The sequence below is a fragment of the Pseudophryne corroboree genome, chromosome 6 (genome assembly GCF_028390025.1).
Source record: "Pseudophryne corroboree isolate aPseCor3 chromosome 6, aPseCor3.hap2, whole genome shotgun sequence".
NCBI lineage: Eukaryota > Metazoa > Chordata > Amphibia > Anura > Myobatrachidae > Pseudophryne > Pseudophryne corroboree.
Genome location: NC_086449.1, coordinates 557393190 through 557411215, shown reverse-complemented (window position 1 = coordinate 557411215; position 18026 = coordinate 557393190). Strand labels below are relative to the sequence as shown.

General features: G+C 46.1%; 1 protein-coding gene across 1 annotated transcript in view; it reads left to right on the top strand.

The window, feature by feature from the left end:
• The window catches only part of LOC134934622 (dynein axonemal heavy chain 3-like), a 1803147-nt gene that overhangs the window by 1223563 nt on the left and 561558 nt on the right, over positions 1–18026 (top strand). The window contains exon 46 of the mRNA XM_063930015.1: positions 17911–18024. Within this exon, the coding sequence (XP_063786085.1) occupies positions 17911–18024 (114 nt within the window). The remainder of the gene's footprint in view (positions 1–17910; positions 18025–18026) is intronic.

Below are 18026 nucleotides of genomic sequence, written 5' to 3'. Positions count from 1 at the left end.
TTAAAAATACACAGTATGAGATCTAATTATCAAATATAAAGTTGATTGTAAAAGCGACATTTAGTGTATTGTCTATTAGCTGACAGCAAACAAGTCTAATTTTACAATGGGACTTTTATCAGAACGGGTCTGCTGCCAGCTCTAAGCTGTTTTTATTTATTTAAATAATTTACTAAATTTGGCACATAACAAAATAAAAAAATAAAAATGTCTATTTCCACTGTTAAAGGAAAGTATTCTAAGTAGGATATATATATATATATATATATATATATATATATATATATATATAGGTTATTAAATTGCTGACAACCAGGCTTGTGTTTTTTAAAAGGTTGCTTTGGAAAAAATACAAGTATGGTAGCCTGTCCCTCAGTTTCATACTTACTGTATGTTTTGTAATTGCATAACTTTTTATTATTTTATGCCTACTACTATAACTGAGATATAAAACTAATACTATAGTAGATCACAGGTGTTTTTTTTAATGTTAGGCATGTGTGCAAAACACAAATGCTCCCCCACACTGAAGAATTATAGATTAAATATATGAGTGACAGCAATATGAACAATTGTTCATGTTTTTGTCACTCATATATTTTATCTATAATTCTTCAGGGTGGAGGAGCGTTTGTGTTTTAAACAACAACACCTGTGATCTACTATAGCATTGTATCTCAGTTATGTTTTCCATATCTGAATTGATATTGGTGGTCATTCCGAGTTGTTCGCTCGGTAATTTTCTTCGCATCGCAGCGATTTTCCGCTAATTGCGCATGCGCAATGTTCGCACTGCGACTGCGCCAAGTAAATTTGCTATGAAGATTGGTATTTTACTCACGGCATTACAAGGTTTTTTCTTCGTTCTGGAGATCGGAGTGTGATTGACAGGAAGTGGGTGTTTCTGGGCGGAAACTGGCCGTTTTATGGGAGTGTGTGAAAAAACGCTACCGTTTCTGGGAAAAATGCGGGAGTGGCTGGAGAAACGGAGGAGTGTCTGGGCGAACGCTGGGTGTGTTTGTGACGTCAAACCAGGAACGACAAGCACTGAACTGATCGCACTGGAAGAGTAAGTCTCGAACTATTAAGAAACTGCACAGAGAAGTCTTTTCGCAATATTGCAAATCTTTTGTTCGCAATTTTGATAAGCTAAGATTCACTCCCAGTAGGCGGCGGCTTAGCGTGTGCAAAGCTGCTAAAAGCAGCTTGCGAGCGAACAACTCGGAATGACCACCATTGTTTTTAGTTTTGGGAGAGGTGGTTAGCATGAATTTGCAAATAGTGTACCCTTCACACAACTACACGGCTCAATTAAGCTCCCAAATCTGGCAATGAAATTCAAATAACCAGCTCAATATTGCAACATGCACCTACCCTCCCTGACAGCTTCAGATAAATTCTACATATTTCTTTAAGGTTATTTCCACTTTTATCTTTTATAGTGCACCCTGCTGACTGCTCCCCCAGGTTTGCCTGCAATGCTATATTAGCAACAGGCAACCAGTGGGATTTCAGTAGAGCGCCTTGCACCTTACTACAGTCTATACTAACCAGGACAGAGGCCAGTACAATTTGGAGACACTCACCTTGAGTCCAATGTACATTATACAAACTCAGGGCAGTAGCACTCCAGTATAAGGCATAATCCTATTTATCTATAATCTCCCTTTCTGACACTCTCACCAGGGGCCCCTCTGTCTGCAATACAGTACCTCTAATTGAGGAATCAGGCATAGGGTAAGGTCCTCCCTGAAAGCAGATGCCACTATCCATTGCCATTTCTATAATGAGTTCAGTGTGTGTGGTGCACATGGGCCCTTGGGTCCAGGGGGACCCACACTGCACACACTGCACCCATACATTATACTTACCCCTCCTGAGCCCTGCGACGGTGTCAATGCTGTAAGGGCAAAAATCACTTGGAAAATGGCCACCGCGGCCATTTCTGAGTGTTTTACGCATGCGCACTGAAGGTGTCCCCGAGAACAAGGCACGGCCGCCATGTTCCCGGAGACCTACGCATACGCAGGCATTATGCCAGAGTCTACTGCTGCTGGAGAGGAGGGGGCTCGCGACGGAGGCTGCACGCGGGTGCCCTCCTCTCTTAAAACGCCCCTGCCACTATCCTTACTATCCACTATCCAATTTGAATCATAGGATCCACTTACATCCCATCACTCACTACACAGCATATGACATGCAGAAGTGATCCATAAAACACTATTCTAACTTCAATCTCTATCTGATCTCTATTTAACGCTAGGATGATCTCAGTCCTCTAATGGTTTCTGAAATACTGATACAGTAAATGCTTATTTATCTTATGTATCAGTGGCACTGGCTATACTGTATGAAAATTATTAATGTGTTTTGCTGTCCACAAATCTGAAAGAAGATGTGTTGTCTGGGTTTAAAACTATAGAAGAAACCTACCACCTGCATGACCTGTTGTAATGTGAAACCTATGAAGCTAATACTGATACATATGCATTGGTGAAACTTGTCTTATGCAACTCTCCTCACATCTGAGAAAAGAGGTGTTTTCTTAGTTCATAATTATACAGGAAACCCACTCGTTTTCTGATTTGTTGCAGTATTATACCTATGTACCATTTTTTATAAAACCTTACCATGTGGTCATTGTAGAACAAATCTGAGTCTGTTAAAGTGTACCCATAAATGATTTTAATGCTTAGTATGCAACTAACTGTTCTACCCGTTCTTTACACAGGAGTTTCTGATTTTCGCAGTTGTAAATATAAATGAGTATTAAAAATTTGGTAAATCTATAGAGATGTAAATTTGAGACGTCTCAATGTAAGTGAATATTAATCCATAGTTCTTGGCGTTACTTGAGGAGCACCCGTAGCTGATATGGCAAAAAGTGACAGGTACATTTTTGTAGTTTAGAAAATTCTAGACACTGGAGGTGCAATCCAAATTTTGATCCGATTGTCCATTTGGGGGTTAACGTTCATGCAACGCAAGCCAAGTACTGGTAATGATGTCATTATGTCAACCCCCTTTTCATCCCCTTATGGGAGGTTTATTAAAATTCTAAGTATGTAGTTTTCCTATTTCCCACCTGAAGAATACCTATGTTAAATTTCAGCTTTCTAACATATCGGGAAGTAATTCATGATCAGTCAGTGAGTGAGGGCTGTCACATTTATATATATATATATATATATATATATATATATATATATATTACGCTACAATTATCACCCATGGACGCATATTTAAACCAGTGATTTTTTTGTTATGGTTTCATATGCTATACACATATCTAAAAAAAACTTCTTTTACAGCATGTTTACAGTAGAGATGAGCGGGTTCGGTTTCTCTGAAACCGAACCCGCACGAACTTCATGTTTTTTTCACGGGTCCGAGCAGACTCGGATCCTCCCGCCTTGCTCGGTTAACCCGAGCGCGCCCGAACGTCATCATGACGCTGTCGGATTCTCGCGAGACTCGGATTCTATATAAGGAGCCGCGCGTCGCCGCCATTTTCACACGTGCATTGAGATTGATAGGGAGAGGACGTGGCTGGCGTCCTCTCCATTAGAAATTAGATTAGAAGAGAGAGAGAGATTGTGCAGAGTCAGACAGAGTTTACCACAGTGACCAGTGCAGTTGTTGTTAGTTAACTTTTATTTATTTTAATATAATATATCCGTTCTCTGCTATATCCGTTCTCTGCCTGAAAAAAAACGATACACAGCAGCAGCCAGTCACACAGTGTGACTCAGTCTGTGTGCACTCAGCTCAGCCCAGTGTGCTGCACATCAATGTATAAAAGGCAAAGCTTATAATAATTGTGGGGGAGACTGGGGAGCACTGCAGGTTGTTATAGCAGGAGCCCCCAGGAGTACATAATATTATATTAATTTAAAATTAAACAGTGCACACTTTTGCTGCAGGAGTGCCACTGCCAGTGTGACTAGTGGTGACCAGTGCCTGACCACCAGTATAGTAGTATATTGTTGTATGTATTGTATACTATCTCTTTATCAACCAGTCTATATTAGCAGCAGACACAGTACAGTGCGGTAGTTCACGGCTGTGGCTACCTCTGTGTCGGCAGTCGGAACTCGGCAGGCAGTCCGTCCATCCATAATTGTATTACAATATATACCACCTAACCGTGGTATTTTTTTTTCTTTCTTTATACCGTCGTCATAGTGTCATACTAGTTGTTACGAGTATACTACTATCTCTTTATCAACCAGTGTACAGTGCGGTAGTTCACGGCTGTGGCTACCTCTGTGTCGGCAGTCGGCAGGCAGTCCGTCCATCCATAATTGTATTATTATTATAATATATACCACCTAACCGTGGTTTTTTTTTCATTCTTTATACCGTCATAGTGTCATACTAGTTGTTACGAGTATACTACTATCTCTTTATCAACCAGTGTACAGTGCGGTAGTTCACGGCTGTGGCTACCTCTGTGTCGGCAGTCGGCAGGCAGTCCGTCCATCCATAATTGTATTATTATTATAATATATACCACCTAACCGTGGTTTTTTTTTCATTCTTTATACCGTCGTCATAGTGTCATACTAGTTGTTACGAGTATACTACTATCTCTTTATCAACCAGTGTACAGTGCGGTAGTTCACGGCTGTGGCTACCTCTGTGTCGGCAGTCGGCAGGCAGTCCGTCCATCCATAATTGTATTATTATTATAATATATACCACCTAACCGTGGTTTTTTTTTCATTCTTTATACCGTCGTCATAGTGTCATACTAGTTGTTACGAGTATACTACTATCTCTTTATCAACCAGTGTACAGTGCGGTAGTTCACGGCTGTGGCTACCTCTGTGTCGGCAGTCGGCAGGCAGTCCGTCCATCCATAATTGTATTATTATTATAATATATACCACCTAACCGTGGTTTTTTTTTCATTCTTTATACCGTCGTCATAGTGTCATACTAGTTGTTACGAGTATACTACTATCTCTTTATCAACCAGTGTACAGTGCGGTAGTTCACGGCTGTGGCTACCTCTGTGTCGGCAGTCGGCAGGCAGTCCGTCCATCCATAATTGTATTATTATTATAATATATACCACCTAACTGTGGTATTTTTTTTTCTTTCTTTATACCGTCGTCATAGTGTCATACTAGTTGTTACGAGTATACTACTATCTCTTTATCAACCAGTGTACAGTGCGGTAGTTCACGGCTGTGGCTACCTCTGTGTCGGCAGTCGGCAGGCAGTCCGTCCATCCATAATTGTATTATTATTATAATATATACCACCTAACTGTGGTATTTTTTTTTCTTTCTTTATACCGTCGTCATAGTGTCATACTAGTTGTTACGAGTATACTACTATCTCTTTATCAACCAGTGTACAGTGCGGTAGTTCACGGCTGTGGCTACCTCTGTGTCGGCAGTCGGCAGGCAGTCCGTCCATCCATAATTGTATTATTATTATAATATATACCACCTAACCGTGGTTTTTTTTTCATTCTTTATACCGTCGTCATAGTGTCATACTAGTTGTTACGAGTATACTACTATCTCTTTATCAACCAGTGTACAGTGCGGTAGTTCACGGCTGTGGCTACCTCTGTGTCGGCAGTCGGCAGGCAGTCCGTCCATCCATAATTGTATTATTATTATAATATATACCACCTAACCGTGGTTTTTTTATACCACCTAACCGTGGCAGTCCGTCCATAATTGTATACTAGTATCCAATCCATCCATCTCCATTGTTTACCTGAGGTGCCTTTTAGTTCTGCCTATAAAATATGGAGAACAAAAAAGTTGAGGTTCCAAAATTAGGGAAAGATCAAGATCCACTTCCACCTCGTGCTGAAGCTGCTGCCACTAGTCATGGCCGAGACGATGAAATGCCAGCAACGTCGTCTGCCAAGGCCGATGCCCAATGTCATAGTACAGAGCATGTCAAATCCAAAACACCAAATATCAGAAAAAAAAGGACTCCAAAACCTAAAATAAAATTGTCGGAGGAGAAGCGTAAACTTGCCAATATGCCATTTACCACACGGAGTGGCAAGGAACGGCTGAGGCCCTGGCCTATGTTCATGGCTAGTGGTTCAGCTTCACATGAGGATGGAAGCACTCAGCCTCTCGCTAGAAAACTGAAAAGACTCAAGCTGGCAAAAGCACCGCAAAGAACTGTGCGTTCTTTGAAATCCCAAATCCACAAGGAGAGTCCAATTGTGTCGTTTGCGATGCCTGACCTTCCCAACACTGGACGTGAAGAGCATGCGCCTTCCACTATTTGCATGCCCCCTGCAAGTGCTGGAAGGAGCACCCGCAGTCCAGTTCCTGATAGTCAGATTGAAGATGTCAGTGTTGAAGTACACCAGGATGAGGAGGATATGGGTGTTGCTGGCGCTGGGGAGGAAATTGACCAGGAGGATTCTGATGGTGAGGTGGTTTGTTTAAGTCAGGCACCCGGGGAGACACCTGTTGTCCGTGGGAGGAATATGGCCGTTGACATGCCAGGTGAAAATACCAAAAAAATCAGCTCTTCGGTGTGGAGGTATTTCACCAGAAATGCGGACAACAGGTGTCAAGCCGTGTGTTCCCTTTGTCAAGCTGTAATAAGTAGGGGTAAGGACGTTAACCACCTCGGAACATCCTCCCTTATACGTCACCTGCAGCGCATTCATAATAAGTCAGTGACAAGTTCAAAAACTTTGGGCGACAGCGGAAGCAGTCCACTGACCAGTAAATCCCTTCCTCTTGTAACCAAGCTCACGCAAACCACCCCACCAACTCCCTCAGTGTCAATTTCCTCCTTCCCCAGGAATGCCAATAGTCCTGCAGGCCATGTCACTGGCAAGTCTGACGAGTCCTCTCCTGCCTGGGATTCCTCCGATGCATCCTTGCGTGTAACGCCTACTGCTGCTGGCGCTGCTGTTGTTGCCGCTGGGAGTCGATGGTCATCCCAGAGGGGAAGTCGTAAGCCCACTTGTACTACTTCCAGTAAGCAATTGACTGTTCAACAGTCCTTTGCGAGGAAGATGAAATATCACAGCAGTCATCCTACTGCAAAGCGGATAACTGAGTCCTTGACAACTATGTTGGTGTTAGACGTGCGTCCGGTATCCGCCGTTAGTTCACAGGGAACTAGACAATTTATTGAGGCAGTGTGCCCCCGTTACCAAATACCATCTAGGTTCCACTTCTCTAGGCAGGCGATACCGAGAATGTACACGGACGTCAGAAAAAGACTCACCAGTGTCCTAAAAAATGCAGTTGTACCCAATGTCCACTTAACCACGGACATGTGGACAAGTGGAGCAGGGCAGGGTCAGGACTATATGACTGTGACAGCCCACTGGGTAGATGTATGGACTCCCGCCGCAAGAACAGCAGCGGCGGCACCAGTAGCAGCATCTCGCAAACGCCAACTCTTTCCTAGGCAGGCTACGCTTTGTATCACCGCTTTCCAGAATACGCACACAGCTGAAAACCTCTTACGGCAACTGAGGAAGATCATCGCGGAATGGCTTACCCCAATTGGACTCTCCTGTGGATTTGTGGCATCGGACAACGCCAGCAATATTGTGTGTGCATTAAATATGGGCAAATTCCAGCACGTCCCATGTTTTGCACATACCTTGAATTTGGTGGTGCAGAATTTTTTAAAAAACGACAGGGGCGTGCAAGAGATGCTGTCGGTGGCCAGAAAAATTGCGGGACACTTTCGGCGTACAGGCACCACGTACAGAAGACTGGAGCACCACCAAAAACTACTGAACCTGCCCTGCCATCATCTGAAGCAAGAAGTGGTAACGAGGTGGAATTCAACCCTCTATATGCTTCAGAGGTTGGAGGAGCAGCAAAAGGCCATTCAAGCCTATACAATTGAGCACGATATAGGAGATGGAATGCACCTGTCTCAAGTGCAGTGGAGAATGATTTCAACGTTGTGCAAGGTTCTGATGCCCTTTGAACTTGCCACACGTGAAGTCAGTTCAGACACTGCCAGCCTGAGTCAGGTCATTCCCCTCATCAGGCTTTTGCAGAAGAAGCTGGAGGCATTGAAGAAGGAGCTAACACGGAGCGATTCCGCTAGGCATGTGGGACTTGTGGATGCAGCCCTTAATTCGCTTAACAAGGATTCACGGGTGGTCAATCTGTTGAAATCAGAGCACTACATTTTGGCCACCGTGCTCGATCCTAGATTTAAAGCCTACCTTGGATCTCTCTTTCCGGCAGACACAGGTCTGCTGGGGTTGAAAGACCTGCTGGTGACAAAATTGTCAAGTCAAGCGGAACGCGACCTGTCAACATCTCCTCCTTCACATTCTCCCGCAACTGGGGGTGCGAGGAAAAGGCTCAGAATTCCGAGCCCACCCGCTGGCGGTGATGCAGGGCAGTCTGGAGCGACTGCTGATGCTGACATCTGGTCCGGACTGAAGGACCTGACAACGATTACGGACATGTCGTCTACTGTCACTGCATATGATTCTCTCAACATTGATAGAATGGTGGAGGATTATATGAGTGACCGCATCCAAGTAGGCACGTCACACAGTCCGTACTTATACTGGCAGGAAAAAGAGGCAATTTGGAGGCCCTTGCACAAACTGGCTTTATTCTACCTAAGTTGCCCTCCCACAAGTGTGTACTCCGAAAGAGTGTTTAGTGCCGCCGCTCACCTTGTCAGCAATCGGCGTACGAGGTTACATCCAGAAAATGTGGAGAAGATGATGTTCATTAAAATGAATTATAATCAATTCCTCCGCGGAGACATTGACCAGCAGCAATTGCCTCCACAAAGTACACAGGGAGCTGAGATGGTGGATTCCAGTGGGGACGAATTGATAATCTGTGAGGAGGGGGATGTACACGGTGATATATCGGAGGGTGAAGATGAGGTGGACATCTTGCCTCTGTAGAGCCAGTTTGTGCAAGGAGAGATTAATTGCTTCTTTTTTGGGGGGGGTCCAAACCAACCCGTCATATCAGTCACAGTCGTGTGGCAGACCCTGTCACTGAAATGATGGGTTGGTTAAAGTGTGCATGTCCTGTTTTGTTTATACAACATAAGGGTGGGTGGGAGGGCCCAAGGATAATTCCATCTTGCACCTCTTTTTTCTTTTCTTTTTCTTTGCATCATGTGCTGATTGGGGAGGGTTTTTTGGAAGGGACATCCTGCGTGACACTGCAGTGCCACTCCTAGATGGGCCCGGTGTTTGTGTCGGCCACTAGGGTCGCTAATCTTACTCACACAGCTACCTCATTGCGCCTCTTTTTTTCTTTGCGTCATGTGCTGTTTGGGGAGGGTTTTTTGGAAGGGACATCCTGCGTGACACTGCAGTGCCACTCCTAGATGGGCCCGGTGTTTGTGTCGGCCACTAGGGTCGCTTATCTTTCTCACACAGCTACCTCATTGCGCCTCTTTTTTTCTTTGCGTCATGTGCTGTTTGGGGAGGGTTTTTTGGAAGGGACATCCTGCGTGACACTGCAGTGCCACTCCTAGATGGGCCCGGTGTTTGTGTCGGCCACTAGGGTCGCTTATCTTTCTCACACAGTCAGCTACCTCATTGCGCCTCTTTTTTTCTTTGCGTCATGTGCTGTTTGGGGAGGGTTTTTTGGAAGGGACATCCTGCGTGACACTGCAGTGCCACTCCTAGATGGGCCCGGTGTTTGTGTCGGCCACTAGGGTCGCTTATCTTTCTCACACAGTCAGCTACCTCATTGCGCCTCTTTTTTTCTTTGCGTCATGTGCTGTTTGGGGAGGGTTTTTTGGAAGGGACATCCTGCGTGACACTGCAGTGCCACTCCTAGATGGGCCCGGTGTTTGTGTCGGCCACTAGGGTCGCTTATCTTTCTCACACAGTCAGCTACCTCATTGCGCCTCTTTTTTTCTTTGCGTCATGTGCTGTTTGGGGAGGGTTTTTTGGAAGGGACATCCTGCGTGACACTGCAGTGCCACTCCTAGATGGGCCCGGTGTTTGTGTCGGCCACTAGGGTCGCTAATCTTACTCACACAGCTACCTCATTGCGCCTCTTTTTTTCTTTGCGTCATGTGCTGTTTGGGGAGGGTTTTTTGGAAGGGACATCCTGCGTGACACTGCAGTGCCACTCCTAGATGGGCCCGGTGTTTGTGTCGGCCACTAGGGTCGCTTATCTTACTCACACAGCGACCTCGGTGCAAATTTTAGGACTAAAAATAGTATTGTGAGGTGTGATGTGTTCAGAATAGGCTGAAAATGAGTGGAAATTATGGTTTTTGAGGTTAATAATACTTTGGGATCAAAATTACCCCCAAATTCTATGATTTAAGCTGTTTTTTAGGGTTTTTTGAAAAAAACACCCGAATCCAAAACACACCCGAATCCGACAAAAAAAATTCGGTGAGGTTTTGCCAAAACGCGGTCGAACCCAAAACACGGCCGCGGAACCGAACCCAAAACCAAAACACAAAACCCGAAAAATTTCCGGCGCTCATCTCTAGTTTACAGTTTAATGCTTACTGCCTATTTTTACTTCTAAACATTCAAGTCTGATATAATCAGACAGCAACAGTGCTGATTCCTGAGATCTTACCAGTTAGAAAGAGATTTTCTTCTATCCAATGGTCAGACATATGATCATTGTTTGCCTCTGACCTAAGCAACATATGTGATATCCTGTTAATTAAAGTCAGATATATGGTTGTTATTAGTGATAGCCTCTGACCCACCAAAGAATTTCAAGACATTCTAATCACTAGCAGGGCTGTATCTACGGGTCCGAGCGCCCCTGGCAAAGTAAGTGGCAGGCACCCCAACCCCACCCCCTACACACATTTGAATTAAGGTGTGAGTACTGGAAATGGGGCATGGTCTTGTGGGGGAAGGGCATGTACACAATAGTACTTTCAATTCAAATTATGCCACACAGCAGTGTCCCTTATTCACATTACACCGCACAGTAGTGTCTCGTATTCACGTTACACCATCCCTCCCCCTAACCCACCTTTCCCACAGCCTGACCCTAACCCTCCCCCAGCCTCTTCAGTGGTGCCTAACCCTAACCCACCCTTCCTAATCTCTGTCCCTGCAGCCTAACCCTCACCCTCCCACCCTCGCAGCCTAACCCTAACCCTCCCACACGGCTTGCCAGTGGAGACTTTGGCACCAACTTCATCCGGATTTTGGCTTTCTGCATCGCTATCGATGTTGGGATGCCAGCATCAGCATTCCGAGCAGTTTCGGGATGCTGGCGTCAGCTTTGCGACTGCCAGGATGCCAAACGCCTTAATTTCTCCTATGTCACCCCTGCCTGAACGTCCTCCTTCCCTTACTTACCCCCTTGCACATCTAGTGCCCCCTGTTCCTCTTTAGCCCTGTAGTTTTTAGTCCCTCATTCCATCTCTCAGTCTCAGCCCCGCACCTCTCACTCCCTCCCTCTATCACCCATGTACCTCACTCCCTCCTCCCATCTCTCACATCACACCTGTACCTCACTTCCACCTTCCATCTCCCACACCTCTTCTTCACTCCCACCTTCCGTCTCCCCTGCACCTCGCATCCACCTTCCATCTCCCCTGCACCTCGCTCCCACCTTCCATCTCTCCTGCACCTCGCTCCCAGCTTCCATTTCTCAAACCTCGTCTTCACTCCCACCTTCCGTCTCCCCTGCACCTCGCTCCCACCTTCCACCTCCCCTGCACCTCGCTCCCACCTTCCATACACCTTTTCTTCACTCCCACCTTCCACCTCCACTGCACCTTGCTCCCACCTTCCATCTACCCTGCACCTCGCTCCCACCTTCCATCTCTCACACATCTTCTTCACTCCCACCTTCCGTCTCCCCTGCACCTTGCTCTCACCTTCCATTTCCCACACCTGTACCTTGGTCCTACCTTCTATCTCCCCTACACCTGCACTTCACTCCCACCTTCCATGTCTCACACCTGTACCTTGCTCCCACCTTCTATCCCCCCACACCTGCACTTCACTCCTACCTTCCATGTCTCACACATGTACCTTGGTCCCAGCTTCCATCTCTCCTGCACCTCACTCCCACTTTCCATCTCTAACACCTGCACCTTGCTCCCTCAGACAGATTATTTCCCCCTAGTACAGGTATCCCCCTTCCTCTCAGACACATTAACTCCCTTAGCACAGAATAGCCCCCTCATCCCAATATAGAAGATTCCCCCTGAGACAGATCTCCCTCTATCAGCCAGTACAGATCACACACAGAACCTTCTCCTGGTATGCGTTGTCCGCTCCATTGGCAGGTTAGGAATCATGGCGGACAGTGTCACAATGGTAGCTGGAAAGAGATGGTACCCGCACATTGTGACTACATAGTGTGTATTATGTGTAATTAGTCAGCTAGTGCTGGCCAGGGCTGGTTCTATATTATATATTTGTGCAGTGTCTGACTAGGCATGTGGGGGGTGCCCAACATCAGGGTGTGCCTGTGCACACATGCCACCCACCGTGTGCATGCCTATGCCCCCTCCCCATAGCAGAGCAATTAGCCCCCCCGTGTCCCACCTACCCATGGCCCTCATTCTGAGTTGATCGCTAGCTGCTTTCGGTCGCAGCGCAGCGATTAGGTGAAAAAGCAGCATTTCTGCGCATGCGTATGGGCCGCAGTACGCACGCTCGAAGTACTTTCACACAAAACTATGCAGTTTTACACAAGGTCGAGTGACGCTTTTCTGTCGCTCTGTTGATCGGTGAGTGATTGACAGGAAGTGGGTGTTTCTGGGTGGTAACTGACCGTTTTCTGGGAGTGTGCTAAAAAACGCAGGCATGTCAGGCTAAAAAGCAGGAGAGACTGGAGAAATGGGGGAGTGGCTGCCCGAACGCAGGGCGTGTTTGTGACGTCAAAGCAGGAACTAAACTGACTGAGGTGATCGCAAGGTAGGAGTAGGTTTTGAGCTGCTCAGAAACTGCATGAAAAGATTTTCGAGCAATTCTGCTAACCTTTCGGTCGCACTTCTGCTAAGCTAAGATACACTCCCAGAGGGCGGCGGCCTAGCGTGTGCACTGCTGCTAAAAGCAGCTAGCGAGCGATCAACTCGGAATGAGGGCCCATGTGTCTCTGCCTCATGCCCTACCCCCTAATAGCAGTGTTATCAGCTGCTCCTACACCCCCATGTCTCCCCCCAATAGTAGTGTCATATTCCCCTCTTACCCCACTCCTCATAGGTCTCCCCCCATAGCAGTGTCATTACCCCTCTTCCCCCACTTCCCATAGGTCTCCCACTCCCACATGGCAGTGTCATTACCCCCCTTCCCCTACCCCTCATAGGTCTTCCCCATAACAGTATTATTAGCCACCTTCCTCTCCCCATAAGTTCCCAATTACCCCATCCATATTTTTACCTATGTGCTGTGATGCTGCAGTGATGGGGCAGGGTTCTGGCTCTGCAGGCTCAGTGCCTGGCTTCCTCTGCAGCTGCGGTCTGTGCTCAGCCACAGGGCAGGCAGAAAGTGAAAGAAAAGTCACTTCCTGCAGCCTCCGTCCTAAAGGGCCCCATACACTAGAACGATAATGCCCTATTTCACACCAATTTGGTCATTTGGGCCATTCTATTGGGTGAAATCAGGTATTTTCGTTGTGCTTTACACACCGACCCGATCCGATGCGTGTTCCCGTGAGCATCGGATCGGATCACCCTAGATCCTGCAGGAATGGCTGGGATAGTAAAAGATACATCGTATGCAAAAGGACCGCATACGATGTATCTTTTACTATCCTGCCACCCAGAAGGATGCCGGGAGGTTGAAGGGAAATCCTAGACGAAATGACGGACTGTCATGTCGTATAAGTGTATGGGGCCCTTAACTCTCCTCTCTCCTTCTGGCTGGCTACGATAACAGAGCTGGCCCTAGCCTTGGGAATGGATGCCCCTGGGCATTCCAGATGCCCTAGACATTTGCCTATAATGCCTATTGGATAGGGCCAGCTCTGGGTGAGAGTGTGTTACTGCCTGTGTCCGTCAGCACCGCACTTGTAATCAGACTCAAAATAAACTACAACAAGGGCTGCTGGGTGATGTAGTTTATTTTGATTCTGATTACAAGTGCGGTGCTGCCGGACACTAGTCTGATCACTAGTGCAGTGGACACCGGCGCCGTGCCGGCAGTAACAGACTCTCACCAGGTACAATCTGACAGTACTACTCTTCTACCCTTTGGCCGCTGGCGCCCCCTCCTTGCCTGGCACCCCTGGCGAGTGCCATCCTGGTCAATGGGTAGATACACTCCTGATCACTAGTGAGATAACTTGACTAGCTGGCCATTAAAGTTTTTCAATGTTTTTCTGTTGTTTGTTTTGTTGGACATACTGTATGAGGTACTATGTGTAAAATATAGCACCAAGTGGGAATCCACATCACATCAAGTTGTGATGGAATAGTCACCTAATGTATAATGTTCTAGTGACTGAGTGCTAATCCTTTATAGATCAGTCTTTTAGTATATCGAAAAAGTCTGTCCCAAATGATAAATTAATTATGATAGCATTGTTTTTCCTGTTTATGTGTGGTACCTGGCAAAGGAGACCTAATTATTTTCTTCCCCACAGTACATGGCCTGTTAGCTACTGTCCTGGCAGTATAAGCAGGGGTTAAAGTGAGTCAGAACGGGGCGGAATTGCGTTCCATCAGTTCCACTTGGAGACAGAACGCAGTTCCGCCTCCTGCGGCTCACCTAACCCGATGTCCCGGGGCTGCAGGGAGATGCCGGGCGCCTGCTGAGATTGCGTTACCAGGGGGCGCCCGGCTCCCTCTCCACAGTGGAAGCTGGAGGCAGGAGCTCACTATTGAGCTCCAGCTTCCGGTGCTGTCAATGTGCACTATGGGAGAGACGTCATGATGTCTCTCCCATGGTGCCGAGGAGCGGACGCCGAGAGGACTGCGGCAAGAGCGGGGCTTGGTGGGTATGGTGTGCCCCCCTTCCCATATGTGTACTAGCGGCGCTTCTACTGGGGGGCAACCTACTGGGGGCAAACTACAAAGGGGCAAACTACTGGGGGCTTTACTACTGGGGGCAAGCTGCAAAGGGGCAAACTACTGGGGTATTACTATTGGGGCCGGGGCATTACTACTGGGGACATAACTACAGGGACATTACTACAAGGGGGCAAACTACAGGGGGGCTAAACTACTGGTGGCATTACTACTTGGGGGCTAAACTACTGGAGGCATAACTACAGGGGGCAAACTACAGGCGGGCAATTCTACAAGGGGGCAAACTACTGGGGGCACAACTGCAGGGGGCATTATCACTAGGGGCTAAACTACAGGGGTCATGGCTAAACTACATGGGGCAAACTACATGAGGGCTAAACTACTGGGGGCATTACCACTGGCAGGCTAAACTAAACGGGGAGTAAACTACTGGGGTCATAACTGCAGGGGCATTACCAGTGGGGGCATAATTACTGGGGCTAAACTACAGGGGGCTAAATGACGGGGGCATTACTACAGGCAACATAACTACTGAGGGCAATTCTACACAGGGGCATTACCATTAAGGGCATTACTGATTGGGTGCACTACTAATGAGGGCATTGTAAAGGGGCACTTCATAAGGGGCACCACTCCTGGGGACATAAGGGGCACTACTATTGTGGGCATTGCATAAGGGGCACTACAACTGTGGGCATTGTATAAGGGGTGCTACTGCTGTGGGCATTACTGTATGTGTATTACAGCGTGCTACCAGTGCTAGAAGTGGGCCGGTATACAACATTATGGTATACTGGCACTTCTTCAAGCACTGCAGGGCCAGCAAAGAAGCTGAGCTCCCGGTCCGCCCTCCATCCCTCCACCCCTACCATCGAGGCTGCACTGGAAGCCCTGGTTCCAGACTCCCAGCTGCAGCGAATCTGGGACCAGGCCAGTGTTATTATCCCTGCTGCCGCATCGAGCTCCTGTGACCACGGCGCTACTAGTTCAAATCTGTCGCTGATTGGCTGCTGGTCCATGGCAGTTTTGAAATATTAGTGCCGTGGTCACAGAAGCTCGATGCGGTGGCAGGGATAATAAAGCCAGCCTGGTCCCAGACCTCTGCACACCCACAGCCTCCTCCTCTGCACTATCTCCGAGGCCCACAGCCTACTCCACCCCACACCTACCACAGCCTACTCATCCACTGCAGCGCAGACCACCATCGCTGCTAATTGGGTAATCTTACCCTGCTGCCTTTCTCTCTCCCTAGTCCCTACTGTATGCCCTTGCTGTCCCTCTTTCTGTCACTCTCCCTGTCCCTGCTGTCACTCCCCCTGTCCATCTGTCACTCTATAATGTTTATTTTGGCTCATACCATGTACTATAATGTGAATTTCAGCTCATACCACGTGCTATAATGTAAATTTCAGCTCATACCGTGTGCTATAATGTGAATTTCGGGTCATACTGTTTGCTATAATGTGAATTTTGGCTCATACCTTGTGCTATAATGTGAATTTCAGCTCATACCGTGTGCTATAATGTGAATTTCAGCTCATACTGTTGGGTGTAATGTGAAGTTTGGCTCATACTGTTGGGTATAATGTGAATTTCGGCTCATACTGTGTGCTATAATGTGAAAGGGACACCAGTAAGGGGTCCTACTATTGTGGTGCATAATGTGTATAAGGGGTATATGGTGTGGTAAACTACACTGAAGGACACGCCCTCTTTTCAGTAGTGCACACACCTTCGGAGCGCACATAATTACACCCTTCACTTTTCTATAGCCCCACTTCAAAATTTCCACTTGGGTGCTACTACTGTGGCCATTATTACTATTGTGTGACTACGCCCCTTTCTTGTTGAGACCACACACCCCTTTTGCCTACGGCGCACACAATACCTTTAGTACATGGGTGCCATGGGGAGAGGGGTGAGTTCCACCACCTCTCTAGGACCACTTTAACCACTGAGTATAAGCATGGGGCATCACTAACATTCCCTCCATACAGTACTTCCACTTTCTACATACATATAACATTCTTATCTATCGTCTGCATAGACCAATTATTTTGCTCTTCATGCCATCAACAACTGTCATTTATGTAAAATTAGACTTTGTAGAATGGGAACCCCCATCTTTGATTAGTTCTACCAACACCCTATGAGTTAATGCCATTTTTATCACTATTGTTTTACAGTTTATACAGTACATTTATTGAATCTCATTCTGTAAAATCTTACATATTTTAGCTAAAAATGTTTTACTTTAAATTTATTTTTTTATTCATGATTGCTGTATATGATTTAGTATGTGTTATGCTTTAAGTATACGTACAATAAAAATTCAATGATAGAAACAATGAAATCCCTCCACGTTCCAGCATCCAACAGAATACAATTACCTTAAGGTTATCTCAGCTGAAAATAAAATAAATGTGAGTGTCAAAAATGCTCACACAAACCTGCTGCCTAAAGAAAATCACTATGTAGGTAGATAGTTGTTTCTTTTCATCATTTACTTCATATTACATTTTCTGCATCCAGGTCATTAAATATCAACTGAGAGAACTAGTCAAATTGGTACTTTGCTGGGACTGTAAAATGTACATGATCAAAGGGCAAGCATTAAAAGCTGCTGGAGATTTCCTTTTGAAATTTCTCTCACTCTCCTTGGCAAACCAAGGACACCACACATTAAGATGCTCATATTTAGCCAATACAAACTAGTATTTTCAGAGCAATATGTTTTTTCCTTTTTTAGAAATATAAAGAGGTGCACTTAACCTTCTAAATAAAAAAATGATTTTATTAATGCTGAAATGCTGTTTGATTTCATGACATTGTCTGTGTCATCTAGTTTTTGTTTAACTGCCTGTGATCTTCAGCATTTGTACATCAGCCATCTGTGAAATGACACATCTTGAACTGTTTTTGTGTTGACAGATGTATATTTTCTATTGAAGACAAAGCTAGTAATGGCCGTTTTCAATATTTATTCTACAGATACTTGTGTGGGCCACAATGGATCTGTACAGACAAGTGTCGCTAACATTTCTTCCTATGCCTTCAAAATCTCACTATGTATTCAGTTTGAGGGATTTCTCCCGAGTTATGCAGGT